General features: G+C 41.3%; 2 protein-coding genes across 2 annotated transcripts; both read left to right on the top strand.

Annotated features, from left to right (window-relative positions):
* Window positions 1-2,172: 2,172 nt before the first annotated feature.
* Window positions 2,173-9,574, top strand: alx3 (ALX homeobox 3; the record flags this gene model as incomplete). The annotated part of the gene is made up of 5 exons (XM_083919347.1): window positions 2,173-2,319; window positions 4,246-4,549; window positions 8,486-8,760; window positions 8,886-9,011; window positions 9,224-9,574. The coding sequence occupies 5 exons, from the start codon at window positions 2,173-2,175 to the stop codon at window positions 9,572-9,574; spliced, it is 1,203 nt and encodes a 400-aa protein (XP_083775473.1).
* A 3,774-nt stretch (window positions 9,575-13,348) lies between these two features.
* On the top strand, window positions 13,349-18,536 carry rbm15 (RNA binding motif protein 15). The gene has a single exon (XM_083919643.1). The coding sequence runs from the start codon at window positions 13,462-13,464 to the stop codon at window positions 16,009-16,011; it is 2,550 nt and encodes an 849-aa protein (XP_083775769.1). The 5' UTR covers window positions 13,349-13,461; the 3' UTR covers window positions 16,012-18,536.
* Window positions 18,537-24,000: the final 5,464 nt, after the last annotated feature.

The raw sequence follows: 24,000 nt of genomic DNA, 5'->3' as shown, positions 1-24,000 counted from the left end.
ACAGAGGACATCAACCCCACTTCCCATTTCCCTTTTAGAAACCTCAACACCCCCATCACTACAGCAGACCATCTTAAGCTTCCCAGAATGCACCTCTCCAGCCTGCTGACCCTGGGTCGGCAGCTGTCAATCACATCCTCAGCTGGCTGTGCAGCTTCTGGACACAGACTGGAGGATGTGAGGGAGGCCTCTGAGAGGAGCCCTGGCTCTGCATATGGGATCATCTCTGTGCATTCATGGTGGGTAATTAAATTAGCTATCCTTCTCCTATTCTAATGCAAACCTCAGGTTGAATCGCCACCCTGTACGTGAGAGGAAAGGCCCCGGGCGCTGATAGCCAGACAAAGACAGCCAGCTTGTATCAAGTACAGAGTTGTACTTCATTCTAGCTGGCTGCTGTGTTGGTGTTCCTCTGGCAGGTCGATCTTAATAACTTCTCCATCTACATGCTGCTGGAGGATCATACAGATTGTCAGTGGAAAATGTCAGATCTTTTCTTACTCTCTACACACATCACTTCTTTCACAATTATTACCTCACTAAATTAAATATAAAACTAGGATTTCATGTGAAACGCTTAGTGCGCAACCACTAAATCTGCTTGCAGTTGTTTTCCAGTTGTGTCTGTGCAAACTGGTGTGTGTGCCGTTAAGTTGTGTGAGTACGAGAGAGGATGTAAGGTGTAACATGGTGTGACAAAGCCCTGCACAATGACAGCCAGGTTGAGAGGATGTAGTGGAGGGAAGGGGCGGTGGAAGGAGCTCTCTGGCCCGTAGGCCCGCAGGGTGCGCAGTGAGAGTGCAGGGTCACCTTTATCCACACTGTCTGTGCCCAGAGCCCGGAGGCAGCTGGGGGAGACCTGGGACTCCCAACAGGCTGAACTGATTTCCTGTGCAGGGTCATGCTCAGGACAGGCGTGGAGGACAAGGGTTTAGGACGATGGGGAGCAGTGAGTGGAGTTGGTCATGGTATGGACAGCGAGTTGATGCTATTTTCTGCCATTTTAAGAACTCTTAACTCGCTCCTTTCCGTTAGTAGGTGCAGTTAACATGCACGCAGATCTACCTGAGGTCACATAATGTGCTTATTTTATAAAGTGACAATGCTCTGCCAAAGTCAGACTTTCCAGTGCATGAATGGATGGACCCCAAGTATAATTAAACAAACCCACAGCACACAGAGGCTTTGATTCCTCAGCAAATGCAACATACCCACAATCCTCTCCATCTTCTGCTCTCTCGATGCAGTATTCATATAAACACTGTTACCTGCGGCTGCTCTGAGATCACAGCACAGACGTTCTTCCTCTTGCCCACATTTCTGGAATGCATTTACTCAGCTGGGTTCGTGCTCTGCTGCCTCGAGGCTACAGAGGACATGCTTGTCACGAGATTTGAGAAACATATCCGTGCCCCCCCCCCCCCCCCCCCCCGACCCCCCCTCTCTACCACCCCGTGTGTGGACATCTTAAAAACGTAAACTCCCCCTCTAACAGAATTATGAGGCTTTTTAATGGTGATCTGACAGACAGTTTGACAAATGCTGGCAACTACACGTAGGTTGAGGTTTAATGAGGATGGATACACTCAGAGTGTGGGAGGGGAAAAGGTGTCATTTTGTCTTTTGATTAACATGAGTGTGGTCTTTTTTTAGCCTCTATACGCTCCACTGACTTAAACATGTTAATCTAAGTCATGTTACCCCATAAATGTCATTAGGCCTTATATCTATGGTCACTAATCATTTTAAAGTGGAAGGAGCTCTTCCTTCCCCTGCAAGCAGCCATGTCTTTGCAATTTATGTCCACATGAAGACTGGAATTTTCATTTTGTTCACAACTACACTTTTACAGGTTTCTTGGTAAAGAGAAGAATGTAGTTTCTGCACTTTGGAATATGAATAAGACTTTGATTAGAACTCAAATTTGCTTTTGTGTTGGTTTTACTCTTTTTTTTATACAACAACAGTTGCTATGTTACTCTGCTTTTTTTCAATTTGTCGTTGAAATTCTGAAGTTAGAAAAATAACGATTGATGCGAGAATTTGAGCTCACTTGGAGCCATCATTCACATGCCATCTTAACTCCATATTTATCATTGCACGGCCTTTTTTTCCCTAAATTTGCATCTGTAACGAGTATACCGTGGACACTTTGATTTTTCAGAGCTCGAGATGGAATCAAATGGAGCTTATGAGGCCTCTCAGCCCAAATGGACTTCATGTTTACACACTTGTCCATCAGCTGAGCAGCATGCGGCCTCAGGTATCCAGAGAGATGGTGAGATGTCCCCAAAACCAACGGTACGGTGTCTGAACCTGGTAAGTGCACTGTGTTTATAAGGTTTGTCTAGATCGGAGATAACTTGTCAGTATCAAAAGCCTTTTATCTTACGGCCGAGTCCAACTCTTTCTGAGGATATTCAGTCAGGTTTGAGCTGTGGTTAAAATGAATAACACATCTTGTGCTCTGTGCCATGCAAAGTATATTTCTCTGCTTATGCTTAGATGTTATTATTTTTTGATATTGATTCTTATCAAAACAGTTGTCAAGAGAGTCAAGTAAAAACCCCACAATGGTTTAGGAATTGTGTTGAATTCATGAAAATTGTATTTCACTGCAAGAAGGGGAATATTATGACCTTCATAACTATTGTTTTACTGTTTCCATCATTTCTAAAAGACATTGAGTATTATTCAGTAAAACCACAAGACTTCAGCACCGTACTTAAGAGCTCACAGGAATGGGCAAAGGGAACTGTAAATGTAAATGCAGACACATCAGTGCGGTAGAAAAATGAGCATTTGTGTTTGATGACTGTAATGACAATATATTTCGGGTCTATACCATTGATTTTCTTTGATGTGTTTTTCTCAAGTTAGTCGATCGAATAATCGTTTTGTTGAACGTTAAATTGATTATTGTCGCTACAGTTTTAGAGGTCTTAGATTTTAATTAATTTTATTGAGATAAAAGCCAAGAAAATGCCTTAGCTTTGCATTTACCAGCATAAATACGGTAAATTCATCGTGTGATGAATAGACGCATTTTCAACGAAAATGACGGTAATTGGGCTTTATGTCTGTTCAAAAACAAAGACAGCGAAAAGAATAGTCCTGTACCCCAGTGAGTGGACAATTAAATACAATATCTCAATAAATATATTGTGTTTATATTTACAAATGTAATTCTTATGTTTGCGTGTGGATTCGTTTCTAAATCAGTTTGACCTTGGTTTGTATGTTTTGCAATAGCTTCTATACTTTTTTCCATTCTTTATTTTTTCCTTTATTCTTTTTTAATGGTCAGAAATGTGTCAGAGTTAGTTTTGTAATTTGTGGCATGTAGGCTGTCGATGTCTTGTCCTTTCTACTTTAGCGGCACAAGGACGCGCGTTTATGGGCGACAAAATAATGCGTCGGTATCTTATGGTATAAATGAATATATGAGATAGGCCTATATACAAGCGTGGGTGCTTAATTGTGCACGAAGAATTGAAATAAATAAATGAAAAGTGAAAAAGTCTGACAAATAATACGAAAAGAAAACATCTAGGCCGACTCGTTATGTCTCATTGTGTAAAAATAAGAATGAAATGCGTTAAAGTAAAATGAAATGAAGAATCTCCATGAAAAAAAGAAAAATAAATGAATAACAGACAGTGTGTGATCGTGGGCTTAAGATTTTATTCGCTCTGCTTTCCGTGCGTAAAATATAGTGTGTGTGTATGTGTGTGTGTGTGTGTGTATGTGTGTGTGTGTGTGTGTGTGTGTGTACGTGTGTGTGTGTGTGTGTGTGTGTGTGTGTGTGTGTGCGTGTGTGTGCGTGCGTGCATCTGCTGTCTGCTTATCCTGTCCTGCTTGATTTAGTGATTAGGCCCATAACAATATATGAAATAGGAATTAAATGGTTAATTGGTGGGACAGAAACCACACGTGATTGAATTTTTGGCGGATTATATCAGACTGCTGGATGCTGTAATAGACCCCCCTCCCCCCTCTCTCTCTCTCTCTCCCTCGCTCTCTCTCTCTTTTACGCACGCACGCACGCACACACTCCTACCCCGGTTTCACGGGTCTTTGTTTCTGATCTGTTAAATCCCACCCACTTGACATGAACACAGAAGAGAGAAAAAAAAAACTCTCTCACTCAGGCGCCCACACTATCAGCGCCCAGTCGCTGTTGTCTACCGTGCCTGCTGGACCTTTAAGATGGAGACAGAGAGATGTTTGCCTTTCTCTTCGCAGAGCAGCAGGAGGACGCCAGAAAACTCTCCGAGACTGGAGCACAGCGTCTCCGGCTCCTTTCTGCACTGCGATGAGCTGCAGAAACCCTCGCATCTTCCTCACCGCCTCAGCCTGCGCGGAGATCTGTACGCCGCCGCCATGGGGAGGTTCGGTGATGCTGCGGACTTTACGCACGGCGCTGCCTCCGCCAACCACCCGCCCGGCTCACCGTCCAAACACAGCAAGTTCTTGGAGAGTATAAGCCAGGATCAAAAGGGGACAGCGATAAGCGTCAAGCCAGTGTTTTATGAGAACAACTCGGAAGGTGAGTAAGAGAGAACTAAAAAGAAAAAGAATAAAACGAATGAGCGATGAGTAAAAGTAAAGGAGCAACACCAAGATCGTTTCAACTAATTACCAAACGATCATCTGTGCTTGTTTTTTACACGTTTGTCTGAACCATGAAAATACAGTAAAGGATATACTGTATAAGCCTAATGGCGTTTTTCTTTTTTCCAACTTTCACATTTCAAAAATTAAAAAATGCACAGCGGGATAGGCGGGTGTAAAAAAAGAAAAGGGAAAGGATAAATGGAGGAATAAAATAGGATAATAGTCTTAATGCTTTGCAGTGCCTTGTTACATTTTGTAAGAAAAGAAATGACACAACTACCACTAATACAGAAGTGCTGGTTGAGTTTTACTGGCTATGCAAATGAAAGCATGTTTGTGATAAAAATGTCAGCAAGTTTTCTTTCACTTGACAGTCATTGATGCAAAGTGAGAGAGGTTAAAGGTCAGCCTGGCAGCAAGTTGGTTGTATCATCAGGCCACATTCAGCTTAATATTTCTGTATTTTAGTCCTTACGCTCGCTTTTTTAATTGCTTCTTATTCTCTTAATATGCACATTTTCAGAATTTAATTTGTATTTTGCAAGCAGGCCGGTATTCAAAGTCTGTCAGACATAGTGTGTAAATGTCCATCTTGGGAAGAAAAGTAACAACTGTATATGCTGAACCAAAGCCTGAGGAAATGATGTGGTCTTTCACTTTATTTATTGGTGTTGATGATTCTGCAAAGCAACAGAGGATATGAGCGCTGATAAGGTCTTTGTGATATCTGTGTCCAGAATAATATACAACCGCTTGATTCATGTCGCTGCCAAAGAGCCAATAGACTTTTTTTTCACAATTAGTAATGACAACAATATCAACTGTCCTGTTTTAAAGTGGACTTTTATAACTTTTCTTTTAGATTGGGTTTAAATAAGAGAAGGAATTTATGGTTTACCCATTCCTCTGTTGCTCGCGCACACACACACACACACACACACACACACACACACACACACACACACACACACACACACACACACACACACACACACACACACACACACACACACACACACACACACACACACACACACACACACACACACACACACAAACACAAACTTGTGCACTGACAATTGTTCAGTGTTGGTTTAAATTTATTTTAAAATGACATATTTCTGTAAGTGAATAGGGCCTGCATGTATGTATGGGCAAAATAGATACCGTGTGTGTACGTGTGTGTGTGTGTGTGTGTGCGTGTGTGTGCGTGTGTGTGTGTGTGTGCGCGTGTCCACTCATACTACTCTTCATTTGCGTGTTTGGGTTCGTTCACCTTCAAAGGCAGACTTGTCTTCCTGTTTTGTCTACAGTGGGAGTAAAGTTTATTGAAGGAGGGACAGGCCAAAACCCTTCAACCATCTTCACGCTTTGAAGTTTTATTTAAGTTTGCAAAGTTATTGTTTGCAATCAGTTCTTGTAATTGTAATACATAATTAGCACATTTTTTTAACGGGTGAGTCAATTTTTCTTCTCTTCTTTTAATAGTGAAAACATTTATGTTTACAACAAAAAGCGCCAAAAAGCTTATTTGGGAGATTGAACGCTTGCATATTTTCAGTAAGATGTTCCATACTTTATTTGCTATGTTGTTAAATTCTGGTCCACATGCGGGGTGCAAACTCCAGGTAAACTCCCCTGAAAACATGATTATTGATAATAATGCTTTTTTTTGCCATGTATTTCTATTTTTTCTTCATCATTATGGATCATGTGTAAAATAATGCACGTATATGATTTTAATGTCGATATCGGCAGGATTACTATTGTCACCATCTCCACTGAAGCGTGTAATAAACCGTGGCTGTAGAATATCAAAAACTTTCACCATTATTCAAACTATCTGTCTTATTTATGCCAATAAACTATAAAATATAGCACAGCCCTCAGCAGAATGTTCTGTGCCCTGCTTTAGTTGGCCGTTTTGTATAAACCATAAAAACTCCACTTCGTACACTGTGTACATGTTTGTTCCCAGTCCGAAATTACTTTTTTGCCTCTATACAAAATACATCTTATTGTTCTATAAAATAGAATAAAATACTTCCTCACTATTTTTTTGTGTGTGAATGCAGCAGAATAAACTCAACCTGAATCCTTTGTTAGAGGCTGAGACTGCTTAATTTCTTTATTTTAATATTATTTTTTATATTCATCTGCTATAATAACATTAAAGTTAATTGCAGTTTATACATATATATATATATATATATATACTCACACACACACACACACATAAAAGAAACAGGATGAAACATGTTTAAAGACTGAAGCACCGTTTTGCACCAATTGTAAAACTTAATTTACAGAGCAAGAGGCCTGGGGAAAAAGCTGCTTAAATTTCTACCACTTCCATTTCAGTCTATTGGACTTGATCCTCATGCTCACAGCGTGATATTCTGACCAATGCATTTTGAATTTATCCTCTATTTGCGTTTTCCTACATTTCACATAGATCTCCTGTTACACTGGAGGCAGAGCGGATGTGGCTGTTTGACAGGGTAAAAGCTATACAACTTCCTGCGGCCCCAGTTAGAAACCTTAACAGAGTATATTTTCAGCATGAACTGCGTTGTGAGGTGGGATCTAATGGACACGAGGAAATTAATGTTGCAATGAAAAGTGCTCTCTGTTGGGTCCAATATTGAATTAGGAGAATAGCAGAGTAATGTCTCCGCTGCCCCCAGTGAGAGTGAGTGCCTGCAGATCGACAGAGAGTGATTTTGTTTTGGAGCTCAGGGTTAAACATAATGAACATGGACAACAACTTCTAAACACTGCAGGAGGGAGCAGCCCTTTCCATGCTCTGTTAACAGGAAGGGAAATAATGCTTTTACATTTCCCCTTACGGCTGAATGTATATTATTTATTCAAATAATCACATGCTTTATCAGATATAAATTTGTCATATAATCCTAGTTTGCTTACTCTTAATGTGAATATTTTGACATGGGCATTGCAATCAGTTTCCCATAGACTAAATTGATATGTCTGTTTGGAAGGTGAACCTATAAACATTTATTTTCTATATTTCTAAATGTAACAAATCAAATCTACTTATAGCCTAATGGGTTTATTTCAAACCAACTCACTGAGAGTTCACTATGAGTTGTCTGAGCTAATTAAATAAAAGCGCTGTTTGGCTGAATTAGTGTCAAGGTTCAGCGTCTTATGGTAGTTTGAATTTAGGAAACAAATTGAGAAGCATAAAAAAACACGCAGGTTACTGGATTTTCAGACAAAATGTTTGCGATGCCGTGTTTAATTTTCATTTAGTAACAATGTGCAGAATTACACGACATTGGTCTTCAAATGAAACCTTCCTGCAGTGAAAATGACAGAGGTTGATCCTTCAGTTGTTTGCACTGGTGCCTCACATGCAGAGAGATTAAACTTCCATCACTGGCCTTTTCTGTACAAACGTGCATTTTTCATGTTTTTCATTGTTTATCTGTGTAACCCTCTGAAAGGCTGCTGACATGTTAGTGATGTTTCTGACGAATTGTTCTGCAACCATACAAAACCCTCATATACGGTAGATATATATAATCTAACTTTTAATTAGCCACAAAATCTTAAGATAGAATTAAATATACTTTTCATATACATTTTTCCAGCTGTGTCCTGGCCAAGATGGGCAGCAACAACAACAGGTTCCAGACAGACAAAGACGCAAGATCAGACTTCAACAGTGCTAAAATCTTTAGTAAAATTTGCACAGTATAAATAACCGAAAGTGGTGCTTTAAAGATAACCTAACAGCAGTCTAAATCAAACTAAATTCTGATGAACTGACAATATAATCCTTTGCATTTAATTCATTTGAAATATTCTGTCTATCTTTCCCTGTGTACCCTCCATGTCTCAGTCAGAGAGAAGGGAGCTCCAAAGACCATGGGCTATCCTGGCATCGGCACAGACTGTTGCGGCAAGATGAAAGAGCCGGGCAGCGGTTTACAGGGGGACTCTATTGCCGACTCCATCGACTTATCGGGCAAGAACAAGAAGCGGCGCAATCGCACCACCTTCAGCACCTTTCAGCTGGAAGAGCTGGAGAAAGTGTTTCAGAAGACGCACTACCCTGACGTATACGCCCGTGAGCAGCTGGCCCTGAGGACTGAGCTCACCGAGGCTCGGGTTCAGGTGTGTGTTAGAGCAACTACCTCATTTGTTACACTTTTTCTTTCATAGCTATAGGCAGAATGACCTGAACAATACCTGTTGTCTTCTGAAATGTCCCCGTTGCACTTTATTCTTGCATTTAAAAGGTTTGGTTCCAGAATCGTCGAGCCAAGTGGAGGAAACGGGAACGCTATGGAAAGATCCAGGAAGTCCGCAATCACTTTGCTGCTACATATGATATCTCTCTTCTCCCTCGCCATGACACATACCAGGTAAAGGCTACCGCAGAGCTCACATGACACACATGTTGCAGTTGAAGCGGTATAAATTACTGATCCTGCTGTGAGAACTTGATTTATTTTTCAAGCTCTGTCTGACTTTTGCAGATATTGTGTTTTGATGTTCACAGCAAAGTATGAATCGTTTCCATGTTCATTTCATCGAAATTCCAAATGTGTCACATCCTAAATCTCTCCCCATGCAGATGCAGGGCAACCTGTGGCCCGGGGCGACTTCAGGAGGAGGCGGCGGTTCAGGAGCTGGCTGTGTCCTAGGAGCAGACTCCATCCCATCGTCCTGCATGAGCCCGTACCCTCACCCCCACAGCAATCTGCAAGGCTTCATGGGCATGCCTGCAAACTCCAGCCATCCCCACCACCACCACCACCCGTCTCACCATCCGGGCATCAACGGCCTCTATTCACTCCACAGCTTCCCAGGAGGCCTCGGGCCCCCTTCCATGGAGGGGCCCGAGACCGAGTACAAGCCGACGAGCCTCGTGGCACTGCGGATGAAAGCCAAAGAGCCAGGCAGCATCCTCTCCTGGCCGACATGACCACGACAGGGCCAGTTCCACATTATGCACTGACTGAGCCAAAGCATATTACATCCCTGACCCATACACAGTCCCTGATGTACACACCCAGCTCAGCATACGACTCAAATACTTAACATTTATGTAATCCAACTTGGAGACTTTTCACAACTCAGAAGATCTTGGAATATGAATTTCATGAACACTGAGGGCAACTTGAAAATATAGCATGAAACCCCCAGTGTATTAATATGAACTTTATTGTTTCCAGTTTTAGTTTGATATCACAATGCTGAGACCAAAGATGAAAAATTATTTAAGCATGTATAAATTGTAATTATCATATTAATCATTGTTTTTTTTGTTGTCTCTTGTGCTTTATAGTGTGACCAGTAATAAAGGCCTCCATCTAAATTTTCTGTCTAAATCACTATTTGGGGAAAAGACATCAAGAAAACAGAACAAAATCAATCTCAGCAGGAATTATTTTAGGCTTGACTTGATTCTTTTAAAAAATGATAACCAAAAAAGAGCCAACCAAAAGTCTGTGTCACATATTGAATGTGGTTGTGAGGCAAAAAAAAAAAAGAAACGCTTCACGGGCTGTGGTTGCCATAAACAAATATTTCTGGTGTTCAGGAAGTAAGAGTCTTTGTATTTGGAAAGTGCACGGAGACCGTATGTGTGCTGCGCACTTGGCCGCACCTCAAGAGGCCTTCAGGTAGCACCTCATGTATCAGAAGCGGGTGGCAGGTTCATTAATGGAAAGCTAACTGAGTGACCACACTCCACTGTTGATAAAGAAAAGAGCCTCCCGCAGAAAGATGGCTTCACATTGAGGCAGTTCTCATTCACATCTGGCTTCGGTGGTAAACCCGACGAACTGGGTAATGACTTACAGTTTAATAGAAGAAGTTGGGGTTACCATGGCTTAGACTGTGTTTTGTTTGGTGATATCCACTGAAGTCTGCTTTCTTTTATTTAAAAAAAAAAAAGTATGTATCGCTGTCTTTTTAAAGAAGAATACGTCACAAAATATATTTCTGTGGCATCTCTCATGTATACTGCATGCATTCCTAATAATTGTTTTCAGGAAATCTCCTTGTTGTGCTTTACCCCAAACAATTTACTTTATTGTCAAGGAAACACTGAATTGCATGGTACCATCCCATCTGGTGTAAATTACCAAATACCAACATATTCATGTCAGATGTGCAAACATTTCAATACTGTGAGAGATTGAGAATGCAACTTGAATTGGGAAAAAAAAGAAAGTTCCACTAGTGGACAAAGCCCTTCCAAGCTCCACTTACTCCCCAAAAATGTACATAGCTCCGGGGCGAATATACTGGCTCTCCTTCCCCTTTACTGGCTTCACCGTGACAGCCACGCTGGGGCGGATCAGCTGCCGTTCCCTCGGTCTGTGCCTGGGTTTTGTGTGAGCCGCTAACATGTGGTTCCAATAGAAGAATGCACAAACCCATCAGAAACACTTTCCACACCCACAGCTTCAAATTCCAGCCAGGCCCTGGGAGACGGCAGCCCTTACTGCAGTTACATAGTCCCCCTGATTAAATCCCAGATTAAGTGGAGAAGATAAGGAGGCCTGTCAGTGGGGATAAGGGATTGAGGAGATGGCCATCTTTAGGAAAGCTGAGGAAATAGCAGATGGTGGATCAGCTCTCAATTTTAATATTTATTTTTAAATAGGGAGCAGGTTAATCAAATGTATCTGTCCTTAAACAAAAGAGGAAACTCAGTGTCTGATATGTTAACTCTCAAAACACGCAGTTGAGTAACAACAGTATGAATGCAGTATGGTTTATTCCACTTAAAAACATTACCAAACTAATCATCTCATCTTACAGTCTTAGGTTTTGATTAAGTTGCCATTAAAGTAAAGGTGGTGTGGTGTAGGCTTTGATCTGTATCACCCCAATATATCAGGCTGCAAAGGCCTTAATACGATTTGTCAGAAATGAAATGAAAAATGTTGAGTTAAGAGTGCATAATGCTGGGGGCCTATAATAACTAAGCATCACTATGTGTGTAAGGGTCATTGGGTGAAGACTGTCACTCGAGTCTGGAAATTACTATACCCCCTAGCCTCATTAATGGACAAAAAATATGATTTAATGCTCATTAAAATCTGTACAGCTGCCTTCTGGCCACTGTTCTTCGCTTTGATCTCTAGAAGATTTATCTTGGCCTTGAAGTGCAGCTATTGTGACACAACAGATCCTTGTATTTGAAGTAAGCGAACAGCATTAATATGACCAAGCTAAACAATATGGCAGCACAGTGTGGCTAACTCACTAACACAGTCAAACAGAGGGAGTTCTTGGCTACTTCCAGACATTTATAAGTAGAGAACTTAATTTATATCATCTACACAGGAAATAACACTGGGATTATTAAAGTATTTCTGATTCTAAAAAAGACACAGTGCCACACTAAGTTGAGTGTTTGCATTTAATTGTGAAGCATGCATAACATGTGCAGTATTTACGCCTATCCAGAGGTGCAAAAAGTGTTTAAACTCAGCTGAGTGTTATTTTATTTTCACATGATTGACCTGGAAATGAGTGGTAAATAACTCCCATAAAGGACAAGAAAAATGCCAAATGAGAGTAGTCTATTTTAAATCTAGTTTTAAACTTATTAATCCAAAAAGGAAACTCATAAGTAACTTATCAAAATGCCTAAAAACTATCCAATTGACCTACAATACCTATAGGCGTATTAATAAGGCCAATAAAAGGCTGTTAAATACATGTTTCATCTTTACAAGACTCCTACAATTATGACCTGAGATTGGCAATTTAGAGGTTATAGAGATATTGCATTAAAACTTGTTGATCATCAGTTTTCCTATCCAAGGTAATTTTTATGGATTAGTGAAAGGTTAAGATGCTACTGTGTCTGACGAGCTACTGTCAGATACTGCCACCTTGTGGTATTAGGTCGACCTACGTAAAAAAGTTTCTGTGATCGTTTTGTTTTCCCTCCTGTGAAATTCTAAAATTGTTTTATAGTCACAAAATGTGGACGTTAAAATATTTAGTGGGTGTGCCGCTCGTAATTTGACTGGGGATGGACAACAGAAAAAAAACCAAGAGCAGCTAAAAAATGATGAGACTTCAAATGACACATTCACAAAGCCTTGCCACAAACTGTACATCTTTAAATATAGACCTATGTATAATATATATCTATATTATACATGTACATATATATATATACATACATATGTGTGTTCGTGTGTGTACACTCGTGAGAAAAAGTATTTTTCAATTAAATGTATGGCTCTACTTCCAAGTATGATCAAAGTCAATTACTTGAACTTGGCATTTTAAATCAATTGCATAAAATGTAATATTGATGAATACATTTTGTTTAATCATTTCTAGCACAGTATTTATTGAACATATATAATAATGTGATTATTGAGTCATGTTAAAGGATTTTGGTGTCTGCAAAAGCAAGTGACAGCACTTCCACCGTTCTTTGTAGAATAAAATTATCTTGTTATCTTTTATATTTAGTGCTGTGACACCGAATATGTTAGTGTTGAATCGCGGTACATGGAAAATGGTTCCAGTTATTTTCTCCACCGCCTTCACTTAGTCACAAAAAGTGAAGAAATGCATAAATACACATTAACATGTAAACGTCTAAGTGGATGATTGACGTGCGCTTTAAAGTTTTCCACCCACTTTTTAACCCAATCAGGCGGAAGGGGGCGGGCCTTCGCGATAATCTTTACAAAATGGCGACTGTTGTTGTTTTGTCGCAGGGTCAGTGAATAAATCGGGTTAACATTTCAATCATTTTCAGCACTAAGTTTGAGATATAACAACGAAAAAAACAGCCCAGGTGTCCCAAGGGTCGGCTCCGTGTGGACTGAAATGAAAGGTAAAGAGCGGTCGCCGATTAAAAAACGCTCCCGGGCCTTGGATGATATACGAGACCGGGGAGGATGCCACCCGACCAGCAAGAAAATGGGGGCTCTGTCCGTCTCCAGTGGGAGTAATAATGGAAACAGCTCCACCAAAAGCGACGGCGGCTCGACGAGAAGAAGTCTGCTCGGTGACAAAAGAGACAGGGACTTCGACAGTCACAGTAGGACTGGAAATAACCACGGTTGTCAGTCTGCAGCCGCCAGCTCCGTGGGTAAAAACCACAGCCTGAGCCTGACGCTGGATTTAGCCTCACCGAGGGTCACCTCGCGGGGGGAGCCGCGTGTGCAGCCGCCCGGCGCCGAGAGTGAGTACAAAACCCTCAAAATAAGCGACCTCGGCACCCAGCTGAGCGACGAAGACATAGAGGACGGACTCTTTCACGAGTTTAAAAAATTTGGAGACGTGAGCGTGAAGATAAGCCGCAGCAACGACGAGCGGATAGCGTTTGTGAATTTCAGGAAGCCGGAGGACGCCCGAGCTGCCAAGCACGCGCGGGGACGGCTGGTGCTGTACGACCGTCCGCTGAAAATTGAGGCGGTGTACATAAACAGGAGGAGAAGCCGCTCCCCAGTGGAGAGGGACTTGTATGGTGCAGCTCAGAGCCACAGACATTTGCAGAGACCTCTCTCGCCCACTGGGCTTGGATACAGAGACTACCGGCTGCAGCAGCTCGCCTTGGGACGGCTCCCCCCTCCCCCACCGCCCCCTTTGCCCAGAGAGCTGGAGCGGGACAGGGAGTTCGCCCTGTTTGAAGCCAGGGCACGCCCAGCTTTCATTGCAGAGCGAGCAGCTTTTCGAGAGGAGGATTTTATATCTCCAGAAGATGACCAAAGAGCCAATAGGACGTTGTTTTTAGGCAATCTGGACATAACTGTGACAGAAGCGGACCTCAGGAGAGCCTTTGACAGGTTTGGGGTCATAACAGAAGTGGACATTAAGAGACCCACACGGGGACAAATCAGCACGTATGGATTTCTGAAGTTTGAGAATCTTGACATGGCTCACCGGGCTAAGCTGAGTATGTCTGGCAAAATTGTTGGCCACAACCCCATAAAAATAGGTTATGGGAAAGCTACTCCCACCACGCGCCTGTGGGTGGGTGGGCTTGGACCCTGGGTTCCTCTGGCGGCCCTGGCAAGAGAGTTTGATCGCTTTGGCACTATAAGGACCATTGACTACAGGAAGGGGGACACTTGGGCCTACATTCAGTATGAAAGTTTGGACGCTGCACAGGCGGCATGCACACACATGAGGGGCTTCCCGCTGGGAGGTCCAGAGAGAAGACTTCGAGTAGACTTTGCTGACACTGAGCATCGTTACCAGCAGCAGTTCCTGCAGCCTCTCCCAATACCACCGTTTGACATGGTGGCTGAATCATTTGTCCACCGTGCCGCGCCTGAACCTCTGAGAGTCAGGGAACGGACTCCACCGGCGCTTCACTTCAGGGAGAGAGAGCTCTTTCCTGGAACAGAGTGGCCCAACCCAGCTATTCGTGATCGGGTGCGTGCCTCACCCTTTGAGCCTCTTGAGCACTTGGAACGTGAACGGCGGGCACGAGAGCCCTGGTCTTTGGAAAGAGAGCTACAAGGGCGAGAACCTGCACGCAAGCGCCGTATAATGGAGGACGGACGCCAAATAGACCACTCCCCTGACAGCACAGAGAGGACAGTAAGGCGAAGGCGTACTTCTCCAGATGGCAGTCCTGGAAGTAGCAGCAGAGATGGACGCTTCAGTGACTCAGAGCGCCCTCTGCGGGGCGAGAGACCCTCCCCACCACGAGAACGCCACAGCAGCCTGGAGAGAGGTGGGGCTGAACGGAGACTCAAAAGCCAGATTCTGTCTGACAAGGGGCCTTCAAGCAGCAGCATTCCAGCAGTCGGAGAGCGTAAACGCAAAGCCGGTGAAGGTGGTAAGGGGCCAGTCAAAAGAGAGCGTTCGGAGAGCAGTTCCAAGGGAGGCCAGCCGTCCAAACCAGATGGAACCAAACTCAGTCTGGCCTGGCATGGCATGCTGCTGCTCAAGAACAGCAACTTCCCAGCCAACATGCACCTGCTGGAGGGCGATCACAACGTAGCCAGCAACCTCCTTGTCGAGGGCACAACGGGGAGGCAGGTCAGCGAGCTAAAGATCACACAGCGCCTCCGTCTGGACCAGCCCAAGCTTGATGAGGTGTCCCGGCGCATCAAGGCGGCGGGTCCTGGTGGCTACGCCATCCTGCTGGCAGTTCCAGGGACCACAGAGGATTCATCTTCATCTGACCCGGCAGCCTCAACTCAACGGCCGCTTCGCAACCTGGTGTCCTACCTCAACCAAAAGCAAGCAGCTGGAGTCATCAGCCTGCCTGTGGGAGGGAGCAGAGATAAAGACAACACAGGGGTCCTTCATGCGTTCCCTCCCTGTGATTTCTCCCAGCAGTTCCTGGATTCCTCTGCCAAAGCTCTGGCTAAAAGTGAAGAGGACTATCTGGTCATGATTGTGGTTCGTGGAGCATCTTAAAAAAAATCCGAACACACTAAGTTCAAGTGGTGTAAAAAAAAAAAATCTGCTGTATGTCAGTAACTATTGCATGCTGTGTGTTCTGCATTAAGGGGTACACTAGTATGTTTCTTGAGTCTTTGTATGTTGCCATGTAATCCACTAAAAGTACAAACAATGCCCTCCTACAAATCTAAAAGGACGTGTGTTTTTGAAATTGATTTAAAGGGTGTTTAAATTGATCACAAAGTCATAGACCTGCAGTAATTCAAAAGTCAGAAGACAGTAAAATATGAGGAGCATTTGTTGAACACATTTCAGTTTGTTCATTTTGGTTTTAAATTTTTGCTAAACAACTCTACGACAAGAATTGAGACATGCATCGAGTAGACACAATAACGCCTCCTCTACAATAAAACTACAAACAATGACCTCACAAGCTGCTTTAGTGTTGAAGCCACACCTTCCTGACACAGTGATAACAGAAGCAGAAAATTAAAAACTCAACAAAGGTCATATTTGTGTCTGGGCTATTATACTGTATTGCCTCAGATTGTATAGGCGTTATTGTGTCTGCCTCCTGATGATACATGACGAGAATGGGAAAACATCCTTTTTGAAAGCTTTGTATTACGGTTCAATAATAGTTTTTACTACAATCACTCTTTAATGGCTGGAGACAAAGATCTGCATGACATTTTTGAATTGAAGGTTTTCAGTAAAGGTGTAGTGAACGATACTGCAGTTACAAAGTTAATCAGGAAAAATAATCCCGGTAACGTTTTAAAGGTCAAAACATGTCGCACAACTCCTCTCCAGCTCACTGCACTCCACAGATATGTTCGGCTACCTTGCCTTCGTCAGGTGTCCACCCTGATGACAACAAGATAGCTTAAAATACCTTGGTGAAGGGAGTGTGGCGTAGTGAAGAAGAGTTTTGCAACGTGTTTTAATTCTGATGGACTCACACTGGCCTTGTTTTTACTCTCAAAGTTGGAAAACATTTTGAAGGGTGCCTGTTAAAACGTGTCTCGATACAGCTCACAAAATTCAGTCACCTTTATTGGAATCCTGTCGGAAAAATGACAAATTACGTCAACAGTTTCATGGTTTGGAAATGAGAGTATCTTATTGGTGTTCCTTAACATTTGGACACCAAATTGCAACATATGATGATAGACAGTGTGTGTCCACTGGTTACACTAAATTGTTATGTCAGCTCCATTAAGGGATGCTGAACACTAAGTGGTGTGAGATTTTTGACCAGGGAACAGCCCGTAACACAACACGCATAGCATAGCAAAGCAGATACTAACATGTTTTTCATATTTTTTACATCATATTTTATTTTGTGCATCCCTACCTTAGAAATGGTTGTGTAATGTGATTTATGAAAAACAACAGTAGTAATGGATAAAAAAAAGCTTAGAGAGTTTGTGTTGTTTCATTTATTGCTCTGAAACCAGTGGGTCCTCCAAAAATAGTAATATTCAGTAGTATGTTGGTACAAAGTAACAAAAACCTGCTATGTCTTCAGTCTGTGTGAGTTTAAAGTTTTAGAAATACTTTCAACAGTTCATGTTTGAATTTAAATTTAGAGGTATTAATTGGACACTATTTTACTCATGCCTGCAACATGTTCACAAGACCTACTTAGCATATTTTCTTTTGCCATTGTATGTTTGTCATGCAATAGGAACCCACCCCGAGTTATAATTTGCTGAGTTTGGTTTAATGTGTATTGAAAACATTAATATGTCAGAAACTGTAAGGTGTGAACGTCACACCCACTTCAACGTTGGACTTTTGAGGAGACGAGTGCAGAGCTGAAAACCTCTGCAGAGAACGTGTTTGTGAGTCCTCACTAATGAGGCAACCTTTAAGTTGTGTATCCCATCTGCACCTGTGATGACTTCTGTTTTAAATGGAAAATTGAGCAATGTACACGTTGATGTCATGGGAAAAGGAAAATCCGTAGAGCCCGTGCGAAGCTGTTCACATACCTGCAAGTGCGTTTGGGCACTTAATGTGACCGATTATCAATAAATTGTTCATTTGAAGGGAAACATGTTTCTTCGATGGAAGTGAATTGAAGAAACACGCTGCCATACCTTATTGTGTTTCCGAGGAGTTGTCACTTGAAATTTTGTTTCTGCACACGAAAAAGGGAGACAATATGCAGTTTGTTTAGCACCAGTGAAGAGAGACCCTCGTATCGTGTGAGGATCGCTTTTCGCTGACAAGCCTGTTCTCAGCTCCTAAGTTGCCCGTCATAAATTATTATGATCCTGTTATACCCTCAACGTTTCCTGTTGGCATGTGAACACCTGACCAGGATCGAGGAGCCTCCAATGCCTCTTCTTTACAGCGAGTTTGCAGTGTGAAGCGGTGGCAGATGCAGACGGTGCAGTTCAAGAGTGGAGGGCGGGAGCAAACAGCGACACCTGCCAGTATCCTGTTGTCTTCCCTGCTCATTACTCTAAAGGTTTTTCGTGTGCATTGTTCCTGGTTCTGAATAGGAGCTGAGGAAATCCCACCACCGGCTGTCACACGCTCTGCTCGAGTGATTGTGGGTGACAACACTCTGAAATTTCCATAGCATCTACAGTTCAAGCTGTCTCACTGCAGAGACCAAGCTGAACCACTGGGCTGATTTGTCCTTATTATACTTTACCCAGTTATGATTTGATTTGACTTAAAGTTTGACTCAGGGAAGAGGATTTGGCCCAAACGGCAGCTAGGAATATTGTTTTCCCTCGTCTTTGTGTTCTCGTCTGATTGAAGAAGTCAAGAAGTGTGTGTATTCCATCGTCATCTGAGGTCCGCTGCAGCATGGAAATGAAACACAAACAGACCAAATTGTTAACTCTTTTCAACACTGCTGGAAGGAATCCACACTGCGGGACCCTCCCCCAAATTCTTCTAGGACACCTGTTTATTTTGCCAGTGCCCTTTTATAAATTTAAGGCCCACTTTACACAGGAAAGAAAGTTTTCCATTTCCTCCTACCATCCATTTTAGTCATAGTAGTATGAAAACAAATGCTGTGTTCTGTGCTGAGAAGGACCCCTTACGTCACTAGTGAAACATTGCCATCTTGAGGACCACGGAGCTGCTGCTTTCCTCTCACAGTCTACCTGACAAATCACACTCATGCACACCAGACAGCCAGGACAGAGCTGGCATCACTGTATGACTGCTGTTTAGAAACGACATGAGGGTGAGTAAGGAGAATAAGCACTGCCTGCCAGGGCTGTATCGGTGGCTTAGGCAGCAGTGGTAAGTATAACTTCAACTTCAAGAACTTTATTGTCATTGTGCAGGCACAAAAAAATGTGCAGGTGCGTACTGAAATGGTGCGTTCTATTTTTCACACTTATTTGCAATGACTAAAACTAAATACGGCATGTATTGGAATTAATAAAATAAAGTACAGAATATAAGCAACCACGAGATATAAGCTATGTGAGGTATAATACAGTAACAATAAAAATACGAATGACGGGTGTTGAAAACATTCGACGCAGTAGCATAAGTGCAGTGTTACACATGGAGGGATGTGTGTTGAGGTGTTGAATGACATGCTAGTACTGCACATAATCAGTTGCTTGGAGTGACATTTAAGTAAATAGTGTCAGCACCACATGTTTTACAATAACAAATGCAAAATGGCACACTAGTTATCAGCCAAAGTCATTACTGAGGTTATTTCCACGTATGGCAGTTGACATAAATCCAATTGTGTAAGATAACCGGACCATTTACCAGGGATGCACCGACCGAATACTGTTATCAAATATTGGGCTGATGCTGACTCAAATACCTGGATGCCTTGGTGACAGTGGGGACAACCTCTTTAATTTAGTTATATTTTTGTATACTATATACAGTATACACACACCCTTGAATTGTAAATCCTGTTAATCTTGACGGTTTATTTTACTAAGATTTATTATATATATTAATAAATAATTCAGTAAATTTATATCTATGCATTTATTTGTTACATTTGTTTTACAAAGTCATGTTAGTTATCTTTGTCAAAGCAATGTTTAAGTCAAGCCTGATTTTGCCTTATACATTAAAAAAGAATATTCCAGTCACTTCCAGATACAGACAAACATACAGACTAAGCAAACACTGGTATCAGGTCTCAATCAGTGATCAGGTATAAAAAATCAGATTGGCGTATGCCTACCATTTACTGCCCTCAATAACCTTGTCTTTAGTACTGCTCCCATCACAAGCTTGAGAATCAACAAAACAAAAATAATTGTTTTAAATAGTAAACATTTTAATACCCCAAAGTATACTATTTTGATAATATACTCATGCAGAAGTGGTTGTTTACATTCATTGCTAAATTGATGTAAAGGGTTGAAATTTAACAGTTACTGCAGCTGTTGAATCCCCTGCCTAGATGGGATAAAATACTGCACATTTAGTTTTCGCGGAGATGTAAAACCAAGTGGGGATTACTGTCATTCATTTAAAGACTCATCATCATGTCCTTCATGAAAAAAATAGACAGAAACTACCAGAAAGGTTAATGTGATCTATTTGTAATATGGTTATTTGATGTGAGAAAACTCAGTTTTAATGCGTAATTGTTTCACATCTTAAAGCTTCTTCATTCTTTTTTAAGTCTCCCATTCATCCATGTTGAACATTGTCAGTAAGCCACTCCTGATCATAGATAATGTTATCGACCCTGCTAAAAGAAACCTGTATTAGACTATTGTTCAAGCCGAAAGTATTCATATTAGTGAGGCAAATGTAATTTAAAGGAAGTATAAGCACATAAAAATGGCTTCTAGCACAAAATTGTCTTTTGTACTAGGAGATGACCCCAGGCCACAAACGATGCCTTCCAGTTAATGAAAATATTAATGTGAGATTTAAAGGAGGCCAAGTCCCGGACTATATGAATTCATCACACTAGTTAGCAATCGAAATGTAGCTTGTGAAAATAAAATGATCAATCTGACAGCCACTGATACCAGTATACTTTTTATTCAAATCCATGTGCTGTTTGTCATACTGCCACAGTGTCACGTAATGTAAGGAGCAACTAAATATTCACTCATCCGCATATCAAGCAGCTATATGATGCATGGAAAGTTCTGGAGCGTTTTAATTCACGGTGTTCAGACGAGGAATTCAAAAATCAAAACAGTGCATGACGTCATACCGCGTCTCCTTAAAGTCTCACCAGATTTTCCAGATTAGGGTTCCTCCCTATAATTCTTTCTAAAACTACCAAATTATAATTTTGTGCCAGTGTTGGTAAGACATGTCAACATTTTGTAAATGAGTCTGATGTCAAATACGGCATCGTACGATCATCACATCTTCACTGTCGTTTGTCGGTTTCATGTGATACCGTTAAAAGATCATCTGATTTTCTTCAAACCGTAATCTACAAAGGTCACAAATGTGTCGACTACAATGCCACACTTGCACTTACTTGGACATTATGTCGATCAGCATTTAAATATCTAAAACAAGCGTTAACTTGCACTAGCAAGCATTTTCAAATCATTGACGCTGTGAATTAAAAAGATAAAAACACGTTTGTATGTTTCTTACACAGAGTTCCACTGGACAGCAGCATCAGTTTGTTTCCAGGCCCAATAAACGCCATCAAGTGTCACCTACTGTAAGTAACCTGTTTGCTTTGACTTACAATCTGAAATTATGTCAATGTAGACTCTTTTTTTTTCTTTAAAGTAAAACAATTACAAGCATTTGTGTGGTCTACTTTTAAACCCAAGATGAAAATAAATGTAATAATATAGATGAATACTTCTGTTTGTCTAAATAACGTGTCAATAAAACATGTGAACGATGTTGCAGCTTGTGGGTGTTTTCCTTGCAGAGAGAGAGAAGTCAGCGTGGTATCAGTGCATTTATTGCTCCGAGTCGTCTGAATCACACGAGAACAGACTTGAGGCACATGTCAGTTTATTAAAGCTGACTGCACACTGTTACAAGGCTAAAAAATGAACTCTAAAGAATTTGAACAGGATATCTATGATTGGTTAAGAATATTGTCTAAACTATCAGTTCACAAATTCAGGCGCCAGAGTCGTGACAAAACAGTGCTTTACCCATAAATGCATTCGCTGCAACAAAAACGTAACATCAAACAGAACACAGGTCATTATCAAGGGACATAAAAATGATTTCAACATATTGCTCAAACATAAAGTTCCTTAAAATATCCACATAACTAACGAGTGAAATAATCCAAAACCCAAATCTACTTTTAAAGCATCAATTACATTTCATAAAAGATTTATTATGGTACAAAATATTCAGTGGCCCTGAATCACAAAAGCATACTTGGTGGTGAATGCAACTCGTGAGCCAAAAGAGCTTTTGTGCATGACTGTCGTTATTGAAACAATACAAAGAGCCTTGCTCAGTATTGTGAAAGTGAGATGAGGGGAAATAATTTGGTACTAATTGAGACAGCATTCTTTGAGCAGAGGCTTTCCTCCGCCACAAGAGGGCAGCGTAACAAAACACATCACTCGATTATGGGCTCAATTAAGACTTAGAAATGACGGAATAATAGATTCAAGTTATATGTCTGTTTCTAATGTGTCTTTGGCTGACATCACAGGAAAGTTAGTAAAGATACAATACAGTACCTTGTAAGGCAAACAGTGGTGAACAACAAGGAATTCACTGAAAACACAAAAACCTCCACTACATAAAATAAAATAAAAAGATTCAACAACCAACACATATATAAACACAATATTAGTTTTAAGTTGCATTGCCATTAGTTGGCTGCCTGCAGGCACTGTAAAAGTTGGGCAACAGTATCCTGTCAGTCCAGTTTATATGGACAAACATCTTTGTAACACAGTTGGTCACAGATCTACAGGCATACACGGTTAAAACCCAACTGTGATCAATATATTTAGGAAACAAACTTAATATCTGGACCACAAAGGCTCCTTCTTTGTTTGCTGCAGTGAAAATGATGTGCAAGTGAACTGGCAAAGAAAGAAAGCTCTCTCCGTGTGCACTTGCATAGAACAGCTCACAGATGCGGAGCTAGACGTGACCGCTTTGTTGTCTGCAGGTGCTGCCAACTAAAACATTATGTGAATGTCAAGTGATTAAAATGAATTATTACCAAACCACAAACCAAGAGATGCAGTTTCTAATGTATTGTTTTTGTAGTTTTTTTTTCTCTCACTTTGTCACTACTGAGGCTTTTGATAAATAAAAAGAAATGTTTTGAAGAAAATGAAGCGTGCTCACACTCAAAAGTAGAGGTGCAAACACTGTAAACAGGTGAAAATGTGATTAAAGGAGTTGAAGTTAAAGCACTGAAAGGAGCTGATGTGTCAGTTAAGCGTTAAAGCCGAAGGCAGTTGATATCAGTTCAAGTCTCATGATTGCTGAAAGCATTTCAGTTTTGAGTCTGTTCCCTGTTGGTAGCTATTTGTAGTGCTGAATGTAGTTAAACTGTGACAATAAAAGATAAGAGCAGCTGAAGTGTAGGAGATGAAAGCAACAGAACTTAGAGGTACTGAAAGCAGCACAAAAATGAAAGTTGAAGTGTGTTTTCCTGTAAACAACTTAAGTGTCAGATGTAGTGTAGTACAGCCGTTTATATGTCAGTTAAAGACTGAAAGTCAGTCAAAGAGAAAGAGATGAAAGCAGTTAGAATATCAAAGATGTGTTTGCTGCTAAAAGATGTGCGAAGGGTCAGTTCTTATGGTTAGTTAATGTGCGTGTGCTGAAAGCAGCTCAGATTTCAGTTCAACTTCCCACTGTCTTTGAATGCTCCATTGCCAGAAGTCTGTGTCTCCGGCACATTCGGCCTAAAGCACATCATTTATGACAAACAGAAATAAAAAGATCAACTTGCAATTCCAGAAAAAAAACATTGAGGTATGAAGAAGCTAAACTGAACTGACTTCATTTTGATGGGGATACATTTTTAAAGATATCAAAGAAACTGAACATTTTTGAAGTTTGAATAGTGTA

Source organism: Echiichthys vipera, assembly GCF_963691815.1.
Source record: "Echiichthys vipera genome assembly, chromosome: 9".
Taxonomy (NCBI): Eukaryota; Metazoa; Chordata; class Actinopteri; order Perciformes; family Trachinidae; genus Echiichthys; species Echiichthys vipera.
This window is presented reverse-complemented; position numbering and strand designations above follow the sequence as displayed.